We start from the raw sequence: 26,552 nt of genomic DNA on the forward strand, positions 1-26,552 counted from the left end.
CCAAGTCACCACATTGTGTGTGCATGCGTGAGCAAGCCCCCTGGGGGGTGATATGAATATTTTATTCAGCTGGTTCATCCTGGAGCCTGCAAGCCTCTGGAGGGCTCTCCTTGGCCTGCATTTGAACATGTCCCATTAGAGGCCTCACCTGCAGAAGGGAGGATTCTGGGGCTGGACTGGGAGGCTGGGAATAAAAAAAAAAAACCTGCCTTGTTTGTGGGGTCAGCACCGGCAGGCATGCAAACACCCTGGCTTATGGGAATTTCCTCCACTTGCCAGGAGAACATCTGGGGAAAAGGCCAGAGTCACCCCGCCCAGAGCAGGTACAGTGATGCCAGGTGAGGGATGGAGAAGACACAGGTCACACGCTTTCACTATCTGCAGGCCCCGGGGCTGCCTTTCTCGAATAGTCAGCTGACTCCCAGAACCACATTGGAAGGCCAGGTGAGGAGGGAAATCCCAGAGAGGAAGGAGGGAGAAGAGGATGCGTTCTGTGTGCAGTTCTGTTTTGGTGTTTGCTATTGTTGTTGTTTTTCTTTACAGATGGAACAGATTCCTGTTAGAAATGACCTGTGTCCAGTGGTAAGACACTCATTATATTATGGCATATTCTTTCAATGTAATGTAATGCAACATTTACAGAGAATAAGGCAGTTCTTTGTGTACTGACGTGGAATGATCTACAAAAATATCAGCATATTGGAGTATCTCAGTACCTTCAAGATGTATACAAGGAAGGTTCCAGAACGTGGGAAGAGACGACTAGTAATGGAAAGGACACACGAACATGTGTCCACACGTGTGTTTGCGTGCACTCTCTCTGGAAGGATAAACAACGCTGGTCACTTCCAAGGAAAGGAGCTGGGTGTGGGGGGACCTGCGCAGGGATGGGAAGCAGATTTACGAAAAGATATGTATGTATTTGGGAAAGGTAGCATTTGAGGAACATGCATACCTATGGATAGAAAGTAGATTGGTGGACTCCAGGACCTTGGGCGGGGGGGGGGACAGGAGTGACTGCTAACAGGTGTGAGTTTTGTTTTTGGATTTACAGCAGCGATGCTACATGGATATATAGTAACACTGACTCGCATATCTTAGAAGAGTGAGTTTTATGGCATATGAATGGTCTTCGTTTAAAAAGCATTTTTAAAGTAATACTTGAACTTTGTAAAATGGTTTCCCTACTTAAAAGAAAACAACTTTCAAGAGTTCTGAAGTAAAAAAAAAAGGGGGGGGGCAACCATGTCGCAATTGGGTGTTTAAAAAAATAGAAAGCGAACCCTCCACCATACAGGTTTCTGGCCACAACCACCAGAGATTCCGATTCAGCTATCTGGGGTGGGGCCCAGGATCCTGCATTTCTTCAAGATTCCCAAGGGATCAGATACTCAGCCAGGTGTGGGACCCATCGCCCTGGAGAGAAAGGGGGTAGGGGAAACATACTGTACATCATGGCTCAGAGACAATAGCAAATTAGCATTGTTCGAGCTCTGTCTGCACAGCCGTGCTGGCTGGGTTAAGTTCTCTCGGTTTGATGTATTGCTTTTACACTGTTGCAGAAGCCTCAGGAGCTAGATATTGCTGCCCCACTGCACAAAAAAGGGAACTCGGGCCCAGCAAGTTGGGGTCACCTGTCTGACATCACAGGTTAATCGAGGGTAGCCTGTCCCAAACCTCTCTGCCCAGCCCGGAGCTGCCCTGTCCTTCCCGACAGCCCATATATTATACTTTCTCCTTGATCACTATCCATTTTGGCACTTCCCTGATGTCTGTTTCATGCTATTCTATAATTATCTTTCCCAACGAGATTATAAATTCCTTGAGAGCAGGGACCATGTCTTCTCAAATGCAACCAGCGTTTATATAAAACACCTAATGATGTGCAAGGCACAGACGTGGGCCAGAGCCAGGAGCTGCCTTCGAGGAGCTGGCTGCACCCTGCTCTCTCCTCCAGGACAGCCAGCACCAAAGGCCACAATGGGCTAGGTCTCAGGGCCTCTGGGGAAGGCGACCCTGGTGGCTCCATGAGCCCAGGCCAGAACCAGAAAGGGTGACAAACACCGGCGTTCTCGGCCCAGCACCAACCTACCCGGAGGTGAGCAGGTGATCACAGGGTCAAGAATGGAGCCTCAGCCCTGTCTGAAGACCCAAAACAGGTCACTGAAGATGGGGGAGGGAGGCTCAGCTCTGCCTTTAGGGCCCCCTAGGAACCCACCAATCACGACCACGTCACCCCAGAAGCAAAGGGGGCCATGCAGCCTACTGTGGGCCATCTTCCTGCAGGAGAAGACTGTGTGCGCAAATAGGGAAGGCGTTCCAAGCGGGAGGAACGGTCCATGCCAAGGGCTGTAGGTGGGGTCATTCTGGATGTTGACCGGAAATAAGAGTAGCTGATCTGGGGTCTAACTGGACCGGGAGCCATGAAGCTGAAACACTGTCTGTGATGTGGCAACACTGTCAGCAGTCCCTGGGTGAGATGAGGCACAGCCGCAGGGGCTCCCTCTAGTGGTTGGAGCCAGCCCCCCCCCCCCCCCCCCACAAGCACCCCCAAGAGTGGCTGTGTTCCCACGTACCAAACCCTCTCACTCGGGCTCACCAGCAGCTCCAACCACCAGAAGGCTCTCCGACAGCAAAGAGAGCATGTGCTTTGGTGTCACACAGCTCTGACGCTTGCTGTGTGATTCTGGGAAAGTGGCTTCACCTCTCTGAGGCTGTGTCCTTACTTGTACAAAAGGGATAAAGACAGCAACTCCACAGAACTGGCACGAGAAATACGAGGCAATGCCTGGCAGGTGGTCAGGTGCTCAGAAACAGCGGTGCTACGACGATGGGACAAGGCCTGCTTGTCTGTGGATATGCCATCTCCAAACCGTGGTGCCCAGGGCACTAAGGCACGTTCCCACCGGCAAACTGTGGAGCCCTCGGTCCAGAAGAGATGACTTGTGGGGGACACTCCCCACCTATGTGACGGCCAAACTCTGGGCTGGACCGTGAGTGAGGAGCACACAGGTGCAGCATCCTTTCTAGCCCGAAGCTGGGTCCTTGTACCTCCCAGGTGGCCTTGGCCCCAGGTTGCACACTGGTGGGCAGTGGCAGGCAACGCCTTCTCCCTGTGGTGGGGAGAGCATGGACGGATGGACGGCCCGACCCCAGGGAGCCAACCCCGCATACTCACATCGTCCACCTTTGGCTCTGTCACAGGGACCCACTTGTAGATTCGCAGGGACGTGTCACCCACAGTCACCCACTTCTTCTCCCTGCAGAAGATGAGGAAGAGCCCATTACCAGGGGGTTTCTGGGGCAGGACCCTGCTCACCCCTCGTGGGGGACACAGGCCGCACAGCCTTGGAGTAGCTGCGACAAAGGGGCTGGTCAACTTGGGGCTAAGGGAGTGCGCTCCACATCACTCTAGATCTAGTAGCTAGGGGACCCCAGGCGAGTCACTTCACCAATTCGAGCCTCAGTTTCCCCATCTGTTGGACCACAGAGGGTCACTAATCTCTCCAGGCTGCCATAAGGACTGCCATGCTGCCATGCATGAGACAGCATGTGTTAACAGCTTCCCCTCTGCCTTGAAGGATGCGCCTGGTTGACGCTGGGGTGCTGAGGGGCTGCCATTTAGGAGGACTCCTGTGGATGAAGGGAATTGGGCCCCGGGGTCCTCTAGCTTTGCCCCACACCACGGCCCACTCCAGGGAGCCAGTGAACTGGGCCACCCCAACCCCTGGGCAGCAGAGAGGGCATCAGGCCAACAGGGCATTTCCTTCTGGGTGGGGGTGCATATCTTCACCAAGGGCACCCGGGGGCTTACCCTGTCCTCCTGGCAATGCCTGTCAGGTCAGGGGAAGGGAGGCAGGAGCGGACAGTGTGAGTGACCAGCCAGGGCTCTTGGGGCAAACCCCATCTGGAGCAGCCAAGGGGGAACGGTGGAGCAAGGGCAACCCGCACGGCCATGCCCTTGGCCCAAGGGTGATCCCCGGGCCTCGGCAGGTTGGCACGACCCATACTGTGGGGCAGCAGGCAGCCAGAAGGATGCTCTGAGACGCCACTCCCCGGTTCTAAGACAGGCACATGTTTCTGGGTCTCCCCTCCTAATACCCACCTCTGCACACTGCCCCCACCCACCCCTGCCACATCCTGAACTCCTGGGGGACCGCGTCCAGGGTGGAGAGCAGCTACTAAAAGCAGGTTTATGGGTAAGGAGAAAATCACAAGCCATGAGAAGAACATGGGGTGACTGGTTTTCATTAAGGATAATAATTAACACCCTCTCCTCCACACCACTCTGCCTAAGCTACCATCACTCCCCAGGCGCCTGCCATAGCCTCCAAACTTTGGCCCCTGACCCCTGCAGTCAACACATGAGGTCATGTCACTTCCTGCCCCTAACACTGGGCATGGCCATGCACCTGATACCGAGGCTCAGAGGAAACTCCTGGAAGGAAAGCTGGGACTCCTGAACCGAGCAGTTTGGGCTCTAGGGTGCGCATTCCTGGCACCAGCCTCTGCCATCTAAGAAGTGGGAGGTCACAAAGGATCTCTCAACTGCTTCACAAGGACCTGAGCTGATTCAAGGAACCTGCCACGGAATGAGAGGGACAGATGCACACCAGGTACAGGCAGCACAGCAGCCAGGAGCCCTCGGCAATTTTAGGGACAAGGATTCCACCAGAACGGAGATTTATGTGTGATGTGAGCACCTCCGTCTGGGAGCCACCAGGTACCTGCCCAGCCTCCCCTCCCTGGGTGGGTGGCCCTCACGTGCTGGAGGGACACAGTACAGCCACCTGGCACCCCTTTACCACACTCTGGGCACCTGGCGCACTCAAAACCAGCGAACCCAAACCACAGACATCTCCATTCCCCAGGCTGTGCCTGTTTGGGTCCTACACACTTCCTGCTGGAAGAAGCCACAGTCAGGCTTTTATTTATTCTAGGATTATTTCTAGTGCTTTCTATGAGCTAAGCCCCATACACACTCTAATCTTCCGATAACCTTGAATGGCAGGAACAGTCACCTTCCCCATTTGACAGATAGAGAAACTGAGGCAGGAGGAGGTGAGATTGTTCTCTCCCCGGGGCTGGTGTTCAAAGCCTCCATGTGGCACTGCCTTTAGGAGAAGCTTCTCTGGCTTCTCTGGTTTTCATCCCTGCCCTTTTCAGCCCAGAAAGAATTAAGTAAAGACACATATCTAAGTCACCACCCACCCATCTCCTACATCCTGGAAGCAGGATGGACGACTCATAATCCCCGTCTTTCCCCACGTCCATACTGAAAAATCAGAAGGTACCCGGAAGGGACAGGGGCGTTCCAAAGAACAACCTTGGTGACAAAGCAACAATCATAACGGACACTGTGTGCTGAAGGCTTACTTCTGCCAAGTGCTTTATTTACAATAAAGCCCTCTCCCCCTAAGACTGCCAACAAGCCTGCGAGAGGGGAACCAGTCTCACTCCATTTTATGGATGGGAAACAAGATGCCCAGAGAGGTTACATAACTGCTTCATAGTCACACAGCTAGTCTGAGGCAGAACCCGGACCGGACACAGGCTCTGACCTTAGAGCCCACTCTACTATGCTGTTCTGTCTCCTGTGGAAAAGTAAGAAATCATTCCACCGAGCACATGGGGACAGAAGCCGGATAAAGAAACACAAATTGCTAGAATCCCACGCAAATGGCCAAAGGCACTCACTACCCGCAATCCCTGTCAACTGGCTTCCTCGGCCTGGGCCCCACTAGGTCAGCAAATCCAAGGTTTGATTGTCTTAAAAACAAAATCAAGAACAAAAGTAACTGACTTGCAAAACCTAGGCCATATCTCAAGGCAGAAAGTGGGCCAGCTCTGGGCCCTGCGGCCTGCACACGAGCCAAGACAAAGGTCCAGAGTCGCACGTGCTTCCCTGAGCGGTTGAGGGCCCTGAAGCTTCCAAGCTGGCAACAGCCAGGTTCTCGTGCCTCCCTCTGCCCCAGCTGGTGACCCCTTGGCTTGAGTCCCCTAACTCACCCCAAAGATGAGAATCTTTTCTTCAGGAGTGCCTGGGTGGCTCAGTCGCTTCAAAGTCCGACTCTCGGTTTTGGCTCAGGTTGTGATCTCACGGTTTGTGAGTTCGAGCCCGGCATCGGGCTCTGCGCTGACAGCACGAGCCTGCCTGCCTGGGATTCTCTCTCTCTCCCTCTCTCTCTGCCCCTCCTCCACTCTCTCTGTCTCTCAAAATAAATAAACTAAAAAAAAAAAAAAAAAGAAAGGAACCTTTCTTCAGTTGCATTTCTACTGGACGCTGAGGGGCCACGGGACCCAGAGACAAGCACTAAGAACCCCCCCTCAGGAATGGACCTCGAAGGACTGCCCTTTGCTCAGCGGGCCAAGCAGGGACACCAGGCCCGATCTTAGGGAGTCAGTCACTGAGCACGTAGCAGGGAGGACAAGAAGGGATTTCGCAGACATGACCCACAGGCTCTGGGCGTCCCCACCAGCCGGCAGCGCCCTGGGAAACAACACACGGGCTCGGAGAGAAGGAGCCCCTATCAGTCCCCTAAACCCATCATCCCAGAACGCGCTGCCCCGATCCTCCACGGGAGAACGAAACTGTGCTTCCTACTTCATGTCTAGGGTGGCAAACGAGCACCCACAGGTAGGTTTTGTCTGGTCTGCATGTGGACTTACAAATGTGAATCACTGGCCAAACTCTAAGAAGAAAAAAGTCAGACTCCACACAAAAATCCAGATCCCTGACTACTCTCACACACACGGTGACCTGGCCACGAGGGGCCCACGTGCCTCAGGAGCAAGGGCTCTTTCAGATCCCCAGCGCCCACCCCCACCCCTGTAGGCATGGGCCCAGATTCACCAGTGGGCTGCACCCCCCACCTTGCCACAGAACTGCCCATGGGCACACCCTGAGCACCCGTGCCCTGCCGGGCCCTGGTTAACCAGCCAGGTAAGTACCTCTCAGTTCCTCTCCGGACTTGGGCTCCTGGACAAAAGGGCAAATAGGGTCCCAGCTGTAGCAATAAAGCTCTAAACATGCCCCTGCCCCCCTGCACGGGCTCCCATATAAATCGCAAGCACCCATCACAGATTTTCTAGGCCAAGATCAATTTCTAATGTTTTCCTGGGTGAAGGTCCAAGAGCTAGCCCAGGAGACCATCTTGGAGTCACTGCCCACGGGGGCCCTGATGACTCCCTCAAAGAGACTGAATCCCGCACTGTGTATTCACTTCCCAGGGCTAGTCCTCGATACCATTAGGAGAATGGTGTCGTCCTAACTAGGCCCGAGATCGCTCGACCTGCCCTGTACCGGGCAGGAGGGCACCCCCTAAGGTAATGCGATGAGGCCCTAAACGCGGTCAAACTTCCTCCTCCCCCAGGGACCGGTGAGAAGTCTCCGGGGAACAGGCCTATCTCCTTCTTCGGTAAGTCACTGAGGGACCCTTCAGACCAAGGGCCCAGGGGTCCGAGGCCTCAGCCTACTTTGTGGTTCAAGCTTTTGTCTCCTGTCCGACGACCCCACTCCCCTGCTCTTCTGCACCCACACTGGGCCTCCTGACCCTGGCCCGGTTTCCCAAAAAGGGGCCTGCCATTTTGTTCTTCTTCCGGCCATCTTGTGGCTGCCTCCTAGCCTACCAGCCTGCCTTGCTGGGACCCCAGACAGGGGAGGAAAAAAGGCTGGCAGCTAGGAACAGGGTGGTCACGGCTGGCTGCTGTCTTTTTCTGGGGACAAGAGAAGGAAAGGGTTGGCAGAGGCGGGATTTTTAGGGGTCACCAGGGCTGAGAAGAAATACTATCCTAGGCTTCCAGGCTAAATGATATGACAGACACCTCTGTTCTCTGGATAAAATATAGGATGCTGCATTAAATTTGAATTTCAGATCTGTAACAGTTTAATATAAGTAGGTCCCACATATTGCATGGGACATACTTACACTAAAAACTATACACATATATCATTTATTTTTTCAAACTAATTTCATTGTTTATCTAAAATTCAAATTTAACCGTGTGTCCTGTAATTTTATTTGCTAAATCTGGCAACGTGATGTCCCAGCCACTAGTTAAATGCATGGTTGGTGGCCACGCAGTTAATAAACAACCCAACGTCTCGAGGACTGACTGGAAGACCTATTCTAAAGGTGCAGTGGAGGTGAGATTCGGCTTCTCCGGGCTGGGGAAACCGTGGAAATAAGGCGAAGTCTTTTTTGCTTAAAAGGGGCAGGGGAAAAAAAAAATGAGCAAAACACATATTTTATGGAGTCCACCTTACAATAAGGGCACAGTAGTGACTGCTCCTGTACGCAGGGCTAAGTGCTTTTGGAGACAAGATCTTGTTCTAGGAGAGAGAAAGCAGCAAGGGACCCCTTGCTGCCGTGATTAAAGGAGTTCCACAGTTTGCCCAAGGTCACGGCAAGGAAGTAAACTGGAGGCGCAGCCCTGAGATCCTTTATCATGACCTGTTTCCCAAAACACGGGCAGGGAGGGAAACACCTTCTTCTCCCCTTCCCCCAAACACAGGCCAGGTCCCCAAGTGGGCTCAGCAGCACGGACGGCCTCCAGGCTGGCTGCTCCAGGGCCCACGGGGCAGCAAACCCCACAGCTCCATCTGCCCTCCCCGTGGAGCAGCTGGCAGACCCGGCCCTGCGGGAGCAGCTGGCAGGGTGCCTGAGCCCCTGCCCTGCTGGAAACCTGGAGCAGAAGGCCCCACCACGCCTCTTTGGAACAGAGAAAGGCGCCTTGCCCCCAGCCCCTGTCTCACCTCCAAGCCTTGACAGAAGGGACTCAGGCCCAGACACTGCTTCTTTCTGTGCACAGGCAGGCACTAAGGCGGGGGGCGGACTCCAGCCTTCCCTCTGGGAATCCCACAGGAGAGGGAATTGTGGGCTTGTTTTCCTGTGTGTGTTTTGGCCTGCAGCTGTTTCTGCCATTTTTAAATGGCTCCAGTTGGGCAATGGGCACCCTGCGTGCCCCGGGAGCTCCCACAGTGTGGAAGACTTGGATCTCAACTTTGGAAGGGCTCCCCTTCTCACGGCTCTGAAAATTCTTTGTCCCATTGGAGCCAAACCCAGCCCTTGGCCGGGCATCCGGCCATCCGCAGGCAGCCCTTTCCATAGGAGGCCCGGGAGCACGTGGACTTTATTGATTTTCCTCTCGCCTTTTTTTGTTGGGTTTGACTCAGAAAGGACAGCTAACTTGTGACACGGCTAGGCTGCAGGCTCGCCCCCGGTGGTTTTTAGAGACCGAGGCGTTACTCGAGAAATGACACCCCTAAACGTAAACATACTCCACCGGGGGGCCTGCCCAGTTTTTAGTCTTTAAATAAAGGGTCAGGACGAGCCCGCGGGGGCTGACACTCGAGAACCTCGCGGCTGCTCCTCTCCCTCCCTGACCCTGGTGAAGCCGTGGGAAAAAAATAATAAAGTTGAAATCAAGGAGCCAGGAGTTTTCAACAAGTCTGCCCCAACCTGGCGATGTGCTTGCGCCTGGGGCCTGGCCCGCGGGCCGATTCCGAGCCAGATCCCGATGAGGCGGCGAACACGTTCGGTCCCCCATCAATTACAGCAAGGCCACGCCGGACAGACTCCAACGTGAGCTCGAAGAACACGCACGGCCAACACCGAATCTCCTCTCCCCCCGCGCGGAGAACAAAAACAACGGCTCTCTGGGCAAAACAAACACGAGCCGCCGCTTCGGGAGAGGCAGACGCGGCCGAGGACCGGTTTCTGGCCAAAAAGATCCGCCCGCCGACCCCCGGGCGCGGGCGCCGGCCGGGCAGGCCGGGCAGGCCGGGCAGGGCGGGCGGCGCGGGCAGGGCGGGGGGTGCCGGGCGCCCCGGGCCCGCGGCCGCCCCGGCGCTTCCTCCTCGCGCTCGCCCCCATCTTTCTTCCTCGCCGAGAGCCCTCGCTCCAGGCAGCCCAAAGCGCTAAATTTAAACGGCTCGCGCTCTGCAAACTCCGCAGACTCGAGGGCGCCGGGCCTGGGAGGCGGGGAGCGAGCCAGCCAGCCAGCCAGCCGGGGAGGGAGGCGGGAGGGAGGCCCGGCGCGGGCTGGGGCGCGGGGGCCGGCGCTGCGCCGCCCGGGGCGCGCGGGGAGGAGACGGAGACGGCGGCGCCCCGCTCGGTGCCTGCACAATGGAGCTCGCGCTCTCCCCTCCGCCGCCGGCATCGCGGCCCCGGCGCGCGGGAAGCCGCTTTCATGTGACTTGCACAAAACGAAATGGCTTCTGGGGCCGGCCCCGAGCCCCCCTCCCGGGAGCCGAGCGCCGCGGCGGGGCCGGCCCGCCGCTCCACCGCCCGGCCCGGGGCGCCCCGCCGCCTCCAGGCTGCCGCCGCCACCGCGCCAGGTGGGCGACAGGCGCGAGCGCACCTGGGCAGCGGCCGCGGCCCCCGCCTCGCGCAGGTGACCCGGCTCGCGCGCCGCCCGCCGCTCCAACTCCCGGGCCCGCGGCCGGCCCGCGGCGAGGCGCCCGCCGGCTTTTTGTATGTGCTCCGGGGGTCTGGGGCGGCCGCGGCGCCGGGCGGGCGGGCGGGCGAGCGAGCAGGCGCCTCCGCTTACCATTTGCGCACTTTCTCGATAGCCGCCATGACCCTCTTGATATCATCTTTGGCGCGGCTCCTGGTCTCGGCTCGAACCGACCTGCCCGACATGGTTCTGGCGGGGAGAGAGAGGCTGGGGGAGCGCGCCCGCCGGGTCCTGCTCGCGCTCCGCGGCGGCCACACTCGCGCCCGCCCGCTCACTCACTCACACACTCACACACACACTCTCTCACACACTCACACACACTCACACACATACACACAAAGCCGGAGCCGCCGCGCGCGCCCGGGGCCCAGTGCGCAAGCGCCGGGCGCCAGCTGCACCGAGCAGGGGGAGCAGCGCCGCCGCGGCCGCCAGCAGTGCGGCCTCCGGGCGCCGCCGCCGCCGCCGCCGGCCAGCGCCGCGAGCCTCCCCGGCCCGCCCGGGGAGGCGGCCGCGACCCCCCGCTCCCCGGGGAGGCGGCCGGGGGCGCCCGGCGACCCCCGGCCCTGGGCGCGCGGAGGGCGGGGCGGGGGGGGGGGGGCGGCCGGAGGCAGAGACACTCACTCGGAGGCCGCAGGTGCCGCGGGGTCCCCCGGGGAGGGCGCGCCGGCGGGGCGGCGGGCCGTGGAGGGGGCGCATTCCTTGGGAGCCAGCTCGGCGGCGGGTCCGCCGCCCCGGGTGTGTGGCAGCGGGTGCAATAACGCAAGTTTCCTGTGGGACTCCTGACTTCTCAGAGTTGAAGGCGGCGATTCGGGACGCGAGGTGCTCTCGGAAAGAGTTGGGAAACACGGATCTCTGCCGGTCCTCTGCCCTGTGCAAATACGCGAGCTAGGACGTCGCTTCCCTTTCCCTCGTCCTTTTGGAAAACGAGAGTCGGAGGAAAGGTGTCAGGGGCGAGGCGATGGCGAGACATTCGACCCTGCCTATTAAATAGCTTTCCGTGCAGGAAAAGCTCAGTGATTATCAGCATTTCAACAGGGGTTCTTCCTTTCCTTCTGGGGTTGCTCTCAGAGAGCGAGTCACGATTTAAATCGAAGCCACTCCTCACTGAAGTCCCAGGCTCAGACCAGGTGCTACCGCACGAGTGCAAATGACCCTAGCAGGTGTAATGGGCTGGCCGGCCTACAGGGAGGATTTTGAGGTAGCTTCTTCCCCATCATGCCTCAGGACAGCTCTTGGAAGGATCCCGGATAACCCAGGTGCCACATCTTTGTGTTCAGCTGCCGATAAACCGACTTGACCAGAGCTAATCCGTGCCCGGATGAATGCTAGGAAAAATGAGAGTGACCCTGTTGGCACACCTAGACCCTTGGAGATAAACTAGCCCGACACAAGTCATTTGACCTGTGGGGAAACTGAGTCCCAGGAAAGCTAAAGGTCGCAGCCATAAACTGGATCCCAGACTCCTCACTCATTCTAGAACCAAGCAGTTACCCCTGAGAGTTTGGTTTTGGGGAGAAAAGCCACAGGGGAAATGGGTGCCTGATATGAAAAATAAGACAACACTTACCTTAGTGAATCATTCTGAGCATTATATCTAGGAAAATAAGACACAGCAGGTCATAAAACAGATTTCTACTGTTGGCCCTCAGATGGCTTAGAACCACAAAGAACTTCTGAATATGTATATTTGAAAAATAGGAAGATTTCTGGGGTGCCTGGCTGGCTCAGTCTGAGGAGCATGGTACTCTTGATCTCTGGGTACTGAGTTCAAGCCCCATGTTGGGTGTAGAGATTACTTTAATAAATAAAACTTGAAAAAGTAAAATGGGAAGATGTCAAAAATTCAAATATCAGCTAATAAATGGATGTGTGTATATTCACCCAATAAAGTATTATTCAGCCATTGGGAAGGAATGAGATCAACTTTGAAAACATAGTAAGTACAAGAAGCCAGTCACAAAAGATCAAATATTGTACAGTTCCACTTCCGTGAGATACCTAGACTGGGGAAATCCATAGAGACAAAGCAGGTTGGTGGTTGCCAGGGGGTGGGAGTGGGGGTGGGGGAATAGAGAGTGACTTCCAAGGGGTTTGGGATTTCTTTTTGGGGTGATGAGAAAGTTCTGGAACTAGATAATGTTTCCTGTGCACCATTGTGAATATACACTTAAGCATACTGAATTGTACACCTTCAAATGGTTACAGTGGTCAGTTTTATGTGTATTTCACCACAATAAAAAGAAATCAAAATATCCAGCTTCTCCAGAAATAGCAGAAGATCTGCAAACTGGTCCCCCAGTGCTACATGGTAACAATCAGCTGGAACTGAGGAGCCCTGTGCCCCTCAAAGCTCTTCAGGTCACCAATGTGTCACCAGGTCACTTTACTCATTGGCATTATCAGATGGCCCCTGAAGGTATTTGTGTTCTTGATCTCTGATTAAACTATAAAGCTTTCTACAAATGTTCTTTATAAATCTAGTATGTCACTTTTTATAGTTCCCTGTCCCCTGCAGATATTTTTAACCTTTCTTTCAACAAAGCACAGTTGTGGTATAGTCTGTGGTAATTCTAACATTTGAAGTACCTGAGGGTCTGTTTCTCCTAGTTCTTGCTCATGGTGTCCTATTTCCTTGTGATCTGTCTGGTTCCCTTTGACCATGCTGGACACTGTATTTTAAAATTTATTTAGAGGAATAATTTGAGGCCTAGGATGAAGTTACCTTCCTCCAGAGATGATTTACATTTCCTCCTGCCAGGCTCCCGAGGGCACTGCTATTCCAGGACTAAGTTCAGGGCTCATGGGTCCCTGGACCACCCTGATGATGCAAATATATGCTGCCCTATTGAGCAAGTCTGGTTTGCTTATTGTACCCTCGGGGGTGGGGGGGGGTGGGCGTCAGTGACATAAGCAGCTGGCTAACAGATCTGCACTTCCCAACTCTGAGTTCAGTGACCCTGTGTTGATGGTTTGAAATCAACCGTGGCAGGAGTATTTACACTTATGGAAGTTGGCAAATTCTGTATATAAGGATCCTTTCCTCAACCCCACCCAGAGCCGGTTGGTGAACGTTTACCAGAATACCACTGGTGGAGCCCAGTAGGGTCTCAAATTATTGTGGGGGAAAGTCTCATCTCCCACCCGCACTTTTATTTTTGGCCTCTTGCCTCAAAAAGCCAGTCACACTGGAGTTCGAATATGCTAGACTTGACAAATGTCTGCAGGGTTAAATGGCTTCTTTGCTGGGTTCTCCTCCAGGGTTCTCTTCTTCCTTCCATTTCAGCTACTCCTTACTATTTAGACTATTCCTTATTTTTAGATTGAGAGTTCATCTGAATACCTACTTAGTTACCAGAAACTGGATGTCGGGCTGTCTCTGAATATTAGTTATTATTCTAGAGATGTTAAAAAAGAGATCATACGGTTACAGAAGTGAGTTATTTAGTTATGGCTTGTGTCTTAGCCTCTCTTTGCCTCATCTGTAAAATGGGATGAAAAGAACACCACCTGCCTCACGGAGCTGTCATGAGAATTAAACACAGTATTTGTCAAGCACATAGAACAGTGCTTGGCACATAGTAAGTGCTAGAGACCGGAGAGTATTTGTTAAATAAAGGACCTGGGTGATCCTTTGCACCTTTATGACCTATACTAGGAACTGAAGTCCAACTACCCCTCTTTCCGGGCTGCCAAACTCAACCCTTAATCCACTGTTGCACAGGGAGGAGGTTTGAGGAGGTTTCCACCTCTGGAGAGTGGTACGAAATTGTGAGCACAGGCCCGGCTCTTGCTTCTTGGCAGGTTTGGTCCTCACCTAGCAACTTGCAGGAGCAAGTTGTTTTCATAAACAGAGGTGCTTTGGTGTTTGGGGAGCAGGCCATTAGCAAAGCCCAGCAAAGGGGGAGAACTGAAGAGAATGCTCCAACCACAGAATGGTTCCTCAGAGACAGGAGCCAAAGGGTGTGCTGCAGGGTATGAAACCTCCCTCCTATTATAGAAAAGGACACGAAAACTCAGAAGCCACACAGCCAGTTAGCAAGCAGCGTTCTGGCCAGAACCCTGCTCTCCTATTGTGGTCTCTGGGATTCCCCACTCCACATCCATCATAAAGTTGGTAGTTGGAAATCAACATGGCAGGAATGTTAACACGATGGAAACTGGCAAGTGCTTTTCATCAGGACCCTCCTGTCCCTCCTCTTTCCAGAGCTGGTTGGTGAACATTTACCAGCCTACCACTGGTAGAGCCTAATGGGGTCTCAAATGATCGTGGGGGAGATCTCCCCTATAGTGTGGGCCTTATGATAGACTGGGGAGACCTTGGAAAAAAAATTTGTTTTGACAAACCAGATGCTGCAATCTGCCTCTCCGTATCTTTCTTCCCTAAAACTACAACTGTAAAAATTGTCACCAGCTCAGACACGAGTGAATCGGCAGTTTGCATATCCATCCATGCAGCCATTGGCTTGCCCAGAAGCTGAGTCACTTGAGGTCGCATAAAAATAAAGAGATAGTGGACATGAAGTGCTTTGAAACATTCATGTGTTCAAAGGTGAGTCAGTGTAGGCCAGACGCTCTTCTAACAACAAGTGATTAAACACAGGATGTCTGCTCAGGACCCAGTGACTCGGAACAAAGTTAGAGATCTGTCCACAAACAGGCTTGGTGAGTTCTCAGGTCAGGAATCTAGAAGGCTGCCCAGATGCCTTTTGCCTCCTTCCTGCATGCTGCCCAGCATCTGAATATCCTTCCCAGTTTTGGGTGAGCCTTTGGGGTTGAAGGCCAACCCCTCCCCAGAAGCTGTCTTCCTCTTCTCCCAAGGCGTTAGGTCCTGGGCATGGGTTGCAATCATAGACTGGTGGATGGTTTAGCCAGTTGGTGTTTTTTTTGTTTTTTTTTTTTCTCTTTTTTTCCCTATGTTTGTTTGTTTGTTTGTTTACTTTGAAAGAGAAATAGTGCGGGCAGGGGAGGGGCAGAAAGAGAGAGAGAATCCGAAGTGGGCTCCACAGTGACAGCAGAGTGCTGGATGTGTGGGGCCTTGAACCCATGAACCATGAGATCATGACCTGAGCCAAAGTTGGACGCTCAACCGACTGAGCCACCCAGCCGCGCCTAGCCAGTTGGTTTTTTAAAATATTAGTTTTATTGAAATATAATTAGCATGCCATAAAATTCACCCTTTTAAAGTGGTTTTTAGTATGTTTGTACAGAGTTGTGAAACCATCACCACAGTTATTTTTAGAACATTTTTGTCATCTGAAAAAGAGATCCTCTCTCCACCCAAGGTTAGAGGCAGTTACAGAAAGCCACAAATCTACTTCTTGCCCCTGTGGATTTGCCTATTCTGGGCATTTCACATAAATGGAACATACGATGCGTCCTTTTGTGTTTGGTGTCTTAGCGTATTTTCAAGGTTCATCCGTGTTGTAGCATATGTACTAATATACTTCATTCCTTTTTATGGCTCAATAGTATTCCATTGCATGTGTGGATTTACCACATTTTGGTTATCTAGGCATTCACTGATGAACACTGGGATGTTTCTTCCACTGTTTGGCTCTTGCGAACACAGTTACTATGAAAATTACTGTACAGGTTTTTGTACAGATGTGTCTCTTGCCTGTGTATACCGAGGAATAGAACTGCAGGGCCATATGGTAACTCTGTGTTTAACATTTTGAGCAGCTGGCAGACTGTTTTCCACAGCAGCCGCGCCATTTTATGTTCCCACCAGCAGTAGACTAAGGTTCCAGCTTCTCCACATCCTTGCCAACACTTGGTTTTTTCTTTTTTCTTTTAGCCATCCTAGTGGGTGTGGAGTGGATCTCACTGTGGTTTGTTTTTTTTTTTTTTATTTTGACTTTGATTTTTGAGGGAGTGTAGGGGCCGTGGAAAAATGACTTACGGCAAAAGTGGCCCCTGCAGAGCCCCAGAGGATTGGAGGCACTGAGCTCACGCATCTGGCCTTTTTTTCGTTCTTTAAAAAAAAAAAAAATTATTACTTTTTAATTTTTTTAATGTTTATTTTTAAGAGAGACAGAGCATGAGTGGGGGAGGGGCAGAGAGCAAGGGAGACACAGAATCTGAAGCAGGCTGCAGGCTCTGAACTGTCAGCACAGAGCCGGACTCGGGGCTCGAACCCACAAACCAGCTAAGTCGGCCGCTTAACCGACTGAGCCACCCAGGTGCCCCTGGCCTTCTTTGGTTCTTGCTCATTTCAGAACTTGCTCATCTTCCACTGAAGCTAACCAGCTTCTGGTATGCTGCAAATCAAAGATCATGACTGATACCATACTGAGGTTGCCCCTTAGTCTTTACACTTCTTTATACTTCTGAATTGTGTCTTGTTGCAATCCTTTCCTTCTCCCCCAAATACCAGAATACTCTCCTTGCTGTTGTCCCTTTGCCCAGCCATCCCCTCCTGCCCATCAGCCAGTCCTACCTCTCTAACACGCAAATGTAATCCATTTCTCCTCCTTTACTTTAATCTTCAAGTTTAACCTCCTTAGTGCACAAGGCCATTCCCTAATGTAACCATTGCTTTCTCTGGGTTGCTCTCCTGCCCCCACCCCCAGAGACCCCTCAGATTGGCTTAGAGTGCCTCATTTATGTAATTTCTCCTCTACCTACCCTGATCTCCTCCTCCTTCCCACCCCATCTGCTCCAGATGCCCCTATATCACATCACAAAATACTGTCATTATCATTGGCGTGTCTGTTTCCCTCACTACAATGTAACCTTCTTAAGGGCAAGAACCACGCTTTGTGCTACAGTGTATCCAGGGCTTAGCACCTGCGTTGACCCTGGGGTCACTTAGTGAGGATCTGCAGGCTGCAAGTGATTGCCATCCCAGCATTTAGTCTACAAAAGTGGAAAAGGAAGAGGTGGCCAACAGGACACAGGAAGGGGTAAGTGGCATGCATTTGCTGACGCTTTACTGCATAGCAGGCTGCCTTCGGGCAGTTGCCAGCGACTAGGGGAATGTATAGTTCAACATGATTGTTGATGAAGGAACAAGATCACTGAGAAAACTGTGGTCATGTTTAAAAAAAACATTGAGGGGCGCCCGGGTGGCTCGGTCGGTTAAGCGTCTGACTTCGGCTCAGGTCACGATCTCACAGTCTGTGGGTTCGAGCCCCGCATCGGGCTCTGTGCTGACAACTCAGAGCCTGGAGCCTGCTTCCGATTCTGTGTCTCCCTCTCTCTCTGCCCCTCCCCTGCTCATGCTCTGTCTCTCTCTGTCACAAAAATAAATAAAAACATTAAAAAAATTTTTTTTTAAATATTGAAATCTCTGGAAAACTAAGGAAGATGAAGAGATGCCAACTCGGGACATGAGGTTTAGGAAGCCAAAGCCCACAGTCAGCATTCCTACCTTTGGCCTGTGTCATGTGAAAGAATACGTCAGCTTCAGGCCTGGCTCCACGCGTGACCTCGTTCTGGTCTTCCCCGGGATCGTCTATCCCACATCGAGACTCTGGATAAAAGAAATGAGACTGCCTCCTTCCTCCTGCGGCTTGTTCACATGAAAACGTTCCTCCTCCGGCTCCCAAGGAAGACCCACATAATGGTAGCACTGAAGGAATACTAGAGATCCTTCTAGACCCCTGAGGACCTCGTCTCGAGCCCACATCCCCCTCTGTGTTCCCACCACACAAACCTTGGCTCCACTGAATGCTTCTGGCTTTGGTGCACACTGTGCTCTCTGTCTGGGATGTTCTCTCCTGTCTCTTTCCATGACTGGCTCTCAACATCGACGTCTCATCTTTGGAGAGACCCTCCCTGACCACCCTAACTAAAGCACATCCCCCTCTTGGTATTCTATGTCACAGAGTCTGGGCCTTGTCTTTATGACTCTGAGCATAATTTGCAATGACATATTTACGTGCTTGTTTAACATGAGCTCCCTAAAGACAACGGCCGTGCCTGTCTTGTTTGCAACGGCACACCCAGTGCCAACGCAGTGCTAGCATGCAGGAACTATTTGCTCAATTCATGAATGGACAAACGGATGCACGAAGCCCATCTGTGAAGAAATCAGGCGCTCACAGAGGAGAAGCGAGGCAGCAGCCAGTCCCTTAGATGGGACTCTGGGTTTGCCACAGCCCCATGTCTCCCCCATGTTGGAGCCGGCGCTCAGGGTGTCCTCTGTGCTTCAGACCCCAGGACCACGGTACCACCCAGTGCTCCCTTCTCCGGGGCAGGTGTGCTGGTGGGCTGGGGGAACTCGCACCTTGCAACACACACTTCTGCCATGTTGGAAGGGCTGGCAAAGGAGCATGAACTAGTTCCGAGGAACCAAACCTGCTCCCCTCCCAGAGAGAACACCCCCACTTGCTCTAAAGAGTAAGATTTAGAGGGGCGTCTGGGTGGCTCAGTTGGTGGAGCGTCCGACTTGGGCTCAGGTCATGATCTCAGGGTTTGTGGGTTCGAGCCCCACGTCAGGCTCTGTGCTGACAGCTCAGAGCCTGGAGCTTGCTTTGGATTCTGTGTCTCCCTCTCTCTCTCTGCCCCTCCCCTGCTCACGCTCTCTCTCTCTCTCTTTCAAAAATGAATAAACTTAAAAAAAAAGTAATCTCTTCCCCCAATGTGGGGCTCAAACTCATGACCCCAAGATCAAGAGTCACAGGCTCTACTGACTGAGCCAGCCAGGCGTCCCAGAGTGTTTGGTTGTTATTGTTGTTGTTTTGTTTGTTTTCCTTTAAGCTAAGCTAGCAGAGGGTAGTTCTTTTTTTTTTTTTAATTTTTTTTTAACTTTTTATTTTTTGAGAGTCAGAGAGAGACAGAGCAATGAGCGGGGGAGGGGCAGAGAGAGAGAGGGAGACACAGAATCCGAATCAGGCTCCAGGCTCTGAGCTGTCAGCACAGAGCGCGATGCGGGGCTCGAACCCACAAACCGTGATATCGTGACCTGAGCCGAAGTTGGACTCTCAACCGACTGAGCCACCCGGGCGCCCCAGGACACAGATCTTTTCAAAAAGACCCTTCTTGTCTGCAGTGCCTGGAAGCACAGCAGAGGCTCATGGCCACAGAGGACGGACAGCAAGTGAGGTAACACAAAAGCAACCAGCCCTGACTGGCTTCGGGAGTGTTTGCTTGGGAACAGAGAGGCGTAGGGCAGAGCACGGAAACCATTCCGGGGCGACTGACTCAGAGAGGTGGTGTGTGTGTGTGTGTGTGTGTGTGTGTGTGTGTGTGTGTATGTGTGTTTGTGTGTGTGTGTGTATACACACATATATTTAACTTTTAATTTTGAGATAATTTTAGATTTACAGGGGAGTTGCAAAGGTAGGACAGAGAGTTCCCACGAGCCCTTTGCCCAGCTTCCCAGGTGTGTACCCCATGTAACCACCATATAGTGATCAAAACGAAGACATTAACATTGCTGCAATGCTGTTAACTCATCTACAGACCTCACCTGGAGTGCACGGTTTCCCCGTGTCGCCTCCTGTCCCGGACATCCCTTCCGGGGTCCCATTTTGCACTTCTCCACCATGTCTCCTTAGTCTCCTCCCATCGGAGGAGACTTGCTCGTCTTGACCTTGACGGGATTGGAGAGCATGTCGGTTTGGTCTGGTCATTTGTACGGATGCACTGTATTTGTAAAACTCTGTTGGGATGAGGGATCCTGGCCTAGGGGGTACGGCGGATGGAGTTTTCCCTGCAGGTTAAGAATGGTTTTCACATTTTTAAATGGTTGAAAAAAAAAATCAAAAGAAGGTGATTTTGTGATAGGTGGAGATGATCGTAAAATCCAAATTTCAGTGTCCATTAAGTAAACTTGGTTGGAACACAGCCACAATCATTCTTTTCTGGATGGTCTGTCATTGCCTTTGTATTCTGATGGGCAAGTCAAGGAGTTGTGACAGAGCCATAAGGCCTGCAGAGCCTCGACATTTACCCTCTGGCCCTTTACAGAGAAAGACCCCAGTGGAGAGAGCCTGGCAGGACCTGGAGCTCACCTTTGCTCTAAAGCAAAGCCAGCTATTATTAAAGAGCTGTGAGTTCATCCATCCAGTCATTCCACGGATACTTACTGAGGGCCCATTGTCAAAACCAGCAGGCACCCCTATTCAAGCAGGTGCTAACGAAGCTAAAACTTCGGAACCGGAGGAGGTTAATGCCCATCAATCATCTGCCCAGGTCTCAGGCGCAGGTGTCCTGTAATAATAACAGTCACTACCCCATTTTGAGCTCTGCCTTATGCTGGTAACACTTTCCTTGCACCTTCTCCTTTAATCCTCTCAACCACCCAGGAGAATTCCAGGAGGAAACTGAGGTTCAAGAGATTAAATTAGCCACACCCAAGGGTGCATAGGGAGCCACTAAATGGCAGGAGCAGCAAATGAGCCCAGTCAAGCCCCTGGGCTTCCAGAGCAGATAGTGTGCAAACAAAACCCTCACCATGCTTGGGAAGAGCCTCGGGGTCTGGAGCAGAAGGAGTGGGGTGGGGAGGCTGCTGGTGGTTCCTGAACTCTAGAAGCAACAAACCAGGATGGTTTGGTTGGTCAGTAGCCAGAGACCCCATCTGAAATAGCGTTCTTCCAAAAGAGCATCACAATCTTCAGCCTTGATGTTCACGCCCAACGATTATCCTTCTTTGGTCTTTTCCTCGCTCCTCTTCTGGCGTCGCTGCTCTGCCATGCATGCCGCGGGAGAGTCTGGGTGCTCTGCTCACTTGGGGAGCTGTCTGCTCACAGGGGAGGCTGTCCTCCACTCCCTCCCCTGAGTGGGGACACCGATGTCCTACATCCCATGTGGCCAGCAGGTGGGGCCTGCCAGGAATGGGAGGCAAAGGGCCTCCTGGTGCTGAAAGGCGCACAGGTCCTCTCCGTGTGGGTCAAACGGGTTGAGAGACACCCAAACAAAAGCACTTGCAGAAAGGGGCCCTGACGGTGAGAAGGGCGCCCCCTGGCCAAGCTGGGCTGGGAGCGGTTGGGAACACTATTGACACGAATGCTGCCGTCCCCTGGGGTTCTGGCCTTCCTGGGTGAACCAGAGCCAGGTGAATCAGAGCCAGGGCCTCATCCCCCACCCCCACCCCGCCCCCCCGTACTGACCTGGAGACGCAGGAAGCCGGATGGACACAGCGTGACGGTGGTTCCAGCTCACGGGTCCAGCCACAGTGGGTCCTCCTGGTCACTGGCCAGTTCTGCTTCAGACAGTGATTCCAGTACATGTAGTCGATCAGAACGAAATCAGTGTGCCGGATTTAATGAAAGAAGCCCTGGCTGGTGTCCGGACAGCATCCCATTCTGAGTAATTTTTTTGAAGAGAACAGTCATCTGAGAGTTTCCTGTTCCCTAAAATGTCCCCAGGAACTTTTTAACTGGCTTGGTAATATGTCTCCTAAGCCCTTAGCAGCTGCAAAATTGATTCATAAAGCATGTTTGGTTTTTTCTTCTGTCTTGTTTTATTTCGCCTTTTTTTTTTTTTTCAAAGAACAAAATGTAAACCAGGTTGCAAAGCCCTGGCCACACAACCTGATGAGAAGGTGCCTGCGGGACCCTGGCCCACGCCGCCCGTCCCAAGGTCACGGTGACGCAGCCGGGTTTGGGGTAGATGGTTCTGTTCTATGTTCCCAGGCGTTCCAAAGACTCACTGAGGCCACGTCTCCAAGAGGACCCCCACGCAGCAGGGAGGGCTCAGTGCATGAAGGACGAAGGTACTGCCGTTTACTTCCCTTGCACACACTCTGGTCCTTAGCAAGAAGGGCCTTTAGGGGGTCAGAGATGTTATCTCACGTGCCAGCGCCTCTGGGGAAGGGCCCGGTTTGGGTGGGAGGGTGCGATGGGCTCAGCGTGTGTACAGAATAACACCTGGCACTTGTGTCTGAATGAGAACTCATCACTGATAACAAATCTCTAAAATCAGACCCTAACTTTCATCTGTGTGCACAATGATGATACTCTATTCTCAAGGTCAAAACACTGCTGAAAACTTAGCAGCGTGTCCTAAATGTCCCCCGAGCTGGGGAGCTGGGCCCCGTTTGTGCCTACTACGTGCTTGGGAGCCCTGTGGAGGGGGCGTAAGGCGGCGGCCGACCACCCAGGCCTGTGGCAGGGGTGTGTGGGGGAGGGGAGGCTCACAGACTCCAGTTGGCGAGTTCTGCCCCCGCCCCGCAGGCCTGGCCGGTGGTTTCTGGTCCAGGTGCTGCACACACACCGGGCCCCAGGGGTGCTTTTTTGCATTCTCTCTGGCAGTTGCCACCGGGGTTAGGCATGGCCAGTGAAGCTCTCCATAACGGCCGCACACAACTGCTTAGTTGTTTTGCTGATGAGAAGGCACGAGCGGGGACTCTCAGGAGCCCAGAACACCCAGCAACCCCCCGCCGGTCAAACAGCAGGCAGGGGTGATCCCCATTAGACCATATGATGCCAAGGGTCCGGGGAGGGGGAGGGAATAAGGCCGCACGTGTCCCTAGGAAGGCCTACGGCAGCTGGAACCCTTCTCTGCCCCCCAGGGACCAGCCACCTGCCTGTCCTGTTCAACCCTGCTCAGGCAGCACTGCCTTGGACAGAGCAGAGAGCCACCATTCTCCGGCCACCATTCACATCCAGCTGCCAGTGTGTTTTTTGCCTCCACCCACTCTTCTGTTTGAGAAACAGTGGAATGTCCAACTTTGTGAATTCCATTGCTTAACCAAAATTTCCTTTTAATGTCTAAATGTTCCAAAGATTAGGGTGGGGGCAGGGAAATACAGGGAAGCAGTGCTTCTCGGGGGGGAGGGGGAACCCGCACACACAAAGTCCTTTGTGCCTCAAACATTCCTTACAACTTCACTGACCAGAGGATCTTGTGTGAAATCTTGTGAAATGGTTAGGCCAAGAATGTCAGTCGTGAATATTTCTGCAGTGATTTCGTCTGGAAGTTGTTCTTCAAAGCAGATTTCTGAACCTAGCCAAACAAGAAAACAAAACAAATGCCTTCATTATGATGAGGTTTCTAACTCAGAAGCACGTTCCAAAAATACAAGGAACCGATACTGAACAAAAGTGAGAGGCGCTTTGTGTCCCGGTTTGTCTGGGAGTCCTTCAAAAGCCCCGGGTCGGTTTGGAGCACTCTCACCAAATCTCTGCAAACTTCATGGGAAAGCCTTAAACCACACGGTATGGTTGATTTACTGTTTGGAGACATCTAGGAACACAGCGTAAGTTACAGTCTGATGTCCTGAGGACACAGGGAATGGGGGAGGGGAGCTGGGAGGCTCGAAACGACCCCCTGGATACTGGAGTCTAGAACTGTCTGAGATCAAGAACTCTGTTTAATGTGACACTGGGATGGGCAATAACAGGAGAGGGAGAAGGAAGCCTGGGGGGGGGGTCTTTGCTCGTGACCCCAGTCTCGGTACTGGTGACGGGCTTTGACCACCGAGGGGCATCGGGCAGTGTCCTGGGCCTGGCAGTGGAGACACCCCCGCGGGCCCGGGAGAGCTGTTTAGACTGGTTCCTCCAGAGCTTAAATTCCCAGCCTAACTTCGGGTCCATTTTCCTCCCTCCGGGGTACTAGAGAAGGAGGTGAGCAATCCTTAGGCAGGAAAGGAGGACGAGCTTTAAAAACTTCCAAGCACTAGCAGCTCGAAGCCGGGCTTGTGCCTGTTCGCAGCCCTGTCCTTCTCCAAGTCTCTGACAACACGTCTCCTGAAACACCTTCCAAGCTGTATCTTCTCCCAGCGGCCAGTAGGCACGCACCCAAGCTGAAAAGATGCAGACCGGTCGGTGGAATAAAGGGCGGAAATAAGGCCAGAAGACACAGGATGGACAGCGCACGGCAAACAAACGTGACCGCGCTCACTGGTCCTTCCTTGCTCACGCTGGGGCCCAGGCAGACTTGCTTCGTTGTGGGCACGGTATTAAGGAGGACGGTTTGCACCAGTCAGGAGAGAGAAATACGCTTAAGTCTACGACAAATTAGTGAGCTCCGGCTGCAAGCCCGGGCAGGGTCAGGAACGGTACCTTTGATGGAGGAGGCTGCGGGCTCGGATTTCCACCCCTCGGGATTCAGTCCAAACAGCGTAGCAAAGCAGTCACACATCTCCTCCTCAGTCATGTGCTCACCTGAGTATCGTAAAACGAAAGAGCGTCCGCTCCCACCCTTGGGGCTCCGCATAATGTCAGAGCTTAGCAGCGTCATCCTGAGGTCTTAAAAGAGAATTATTCCACGATTTCCTTTCCTTGAGACACAAAAACAATCTATAGAGTCCCGTGTTAGACATATCCTTCCTTACACGGTGTTAAGACTGGTGTTGCTCATACAGAGAATAAGACAACTTTTTTTTTTTTTTTTTTTTTTAGTTAATTTATTTATTTTGAGAGAGACAAGACAGTATGAGTGGGGGAGGGACAGAGAGAGAGAGAGAGAGAGAGAGAGAGAGAGAGAGAGAGATTCCTAAGCAGGCTCCACATTGCCAGCGCAGAGCCCAAAGCAGGACTCGAACTCATGAAACCGCAAGATCATGACCTGAGCCAAAACCGAGTCAGACACTTACCCGAAACCGACTGAGCCACCCAGGCGCCCCAAAGACCACTTTATGATCAAGACTGTGCTCTGCTTCGTTTCATGTTCCCTCACACTAGAACCACCAGCTTGATGAAGAGGAAACTGTCACCCGAAGAGAAAGCCTACTTGACTTCCTCACATGAAATATTGAGGAAAACAGCAGGTAAAGAGGAAAAATCTTACACTGGTGTGGTTTTTATCTCACAATCACATCCCAGTGTCATAATAGCCCTGTGACATTGGTGGCTAGCACTTTCATTCATAAACACCGACTCAAGAGGTTCAGCAAGTTGGAACACAAATCAGAGTCTTAGGGGACCCAGGATGGCGCCCTTCCCATCACCCCGCGTTTGCCAGCTCTGTGGGTCAGTAGATGGCATCCCTCATGGTTGAAGCCCCCGTCCGATTAAAGATGCCAGGAGGTCCAGGCACCTGGGTGGCTCAGTTAAGCATCAGACTTCAGCTCAGGTCATGATCTCATGGCCTGTGGGTTCGAGCCCCATGTGGGGCTCTGTGCTGACAGCTCAGAGCCTGGAGCCTGCTTCAGATTCCATGTCTCCCTCACTCTCTACACCTCCCCCACTCACACACTGTCTCTCTCTCTCTTAAAAATAAATAAACATTAAAAAAAAAAAAAAGAGGGGCACCTGGGTGGCGCAGTCAGTTAAGCATCTGACTTCAGCTCAGGTCATGATCTCACAGTTCATGGGTGTGAGCCCCGCATCGGGCTCTGTGTTGACAGCTCAGAGCCTGGAGCCTGCTTCAGATTCTGTGTATCCCTCTCTCTCTGCCCCTCCCCAACTAGTGCTCTGTCTCTGTCTCTAAAAATAAACAAACAAATAAATAAATAAACGTTAAAAAAAAAAAAAAAAAGATGCCAGGGGTCTGCCTCCCCAAACACAGTTCTCTCCAGTGGAAATGGCCCAAGAATGGGACAAGATATTCCCTATTTATGGATTTACCTTTCGTTAGAAGCAGTTTTAGGAAATCTTCTCTTCGTATAACCTTCTCTCCTTTTGAATTGGTAAAACCAAGGATGTCAAAGCTATGCTGAATGCCACGCATGGTGTTCCCAAAAGGTGGTCTGTGATTAAGGTAAACTTTGAAGAAATCTGGTAAGTTGATTTTGTCAACTAGCTTTCCAGTGTCCACATACTCACTAAATCTGATTTCGTTAAACATATCTTCAATCTAGGGAAGAGATTGGAAAAAAAAAAAAAAAAAGACCATGGTTAGCAGAAAAGACACTTTGATATACTTCTAAAAATTGAACAGTAACAGACAAATGTTTACAGTTAGCTGAAAACATATCTGTTAAGGGTTGATTATACCCCCAAGAAAGAGATGTTGAAGTCCTAACCCCCAGGACCTCAGACTGTGACCTCATTTAGAAAAAGGGCCGTGGCAGATGCAATTAGTTAAGATGAGATCATACTGGAGTGGGACGGGTCTTTAGTCCATTGTGAATGGTGTCCTTGTAAGAAGAGGAGAGGGACACACAGGGAGGGGATGGCCATGTGATGATGGAAACAGAGAGTGGAAAGATGTGGTTCAAGCCCAGGGCTGCTGGTAACCACCAGAAGCCAAAAGAAGTGAGG

General features: G+C 52.5%; 2 protein-coding genes across 5 annotated transcripts in view; both read right to left on the bottom strand.

Annotated features, from left to right (window-relative positions):
- The window catches only part of BCL7A (BAF chromatin remodeling complex subunit BCL7A), a 29,843-nt gene extending 19,028 nt beyond the window's left edge, over nt 1-10,815 (bottom strand). Inside the window, exons 1-2 of one of the 2 annotated variants that reach the window (XM_019467558.2) lie at nt 10,552-10,815; nt 3,179-3,260 (exon numbers count right to left, since the gene is read on the bottom strand). In XM_019467558.2, the coding sequence (XP_019323103.1) occupies nt 3,179-3,260; nt 10,552-10,643 (174 nt within the window). In that variant the 5' untranslated portion in view covers nt 10,644-10,815. The remainder of the gene's footprint in view (nt 1-3,178; nt 3,261-10,551) is intronic. The other variant, XM_019467559.2, reaches the window with a different exon arrangement.
- Nucleotides 10,816-22,874: 12,059 nt separating this feature from the next.
- The window catches only part of CFAP251 (cilia and flagella associated protein 251), a 67,126-nt gene continuing 63,448 nt past the window's right edge, over nt 22,875-26,552 (bottom strand). The window contains exons 21-23 of one of the 3 annotated variants that reach the window (XM_019467557.2): nt 25,917-26,145; nt 24,411-24,512; nt 22,875-23,352 (exon numbers count right to left, since the gene is read on the bottom strand). In XM_019467557.2, coding sequence (XP_019323102.2) covers nt 23,216-23,352; nt 24,411-24,512; nt 25,917-26,145 — 468 coding nt within the window. In that variant the 3' untranslated portion in view covers nt 22,875-23,215. The remainder of the gene's footprint in view (nt 23,353-24,410; nt 24,513-25,916; nt 26,146-26,552) is intronic. The other 2 variants (XM_019467556.2, XM_019467555.2) reach the window with 2 other exon arrangements.

Source organism: Panthera pardus, unplaced genomic scaffold (genome assembly GCF_024362965.1).
Source record: "Panthera pardus isolate Hobbes unplaced genomic scaffold, ASM2436296v1 HiC_scaffold_15, whole genome shotgun sequence".
Lineage (NCBI taxonomy): Eukaryota > Metazoa > Chordata > Mammalia > Carnivora > Felidae > Panthera > Panthera pardus.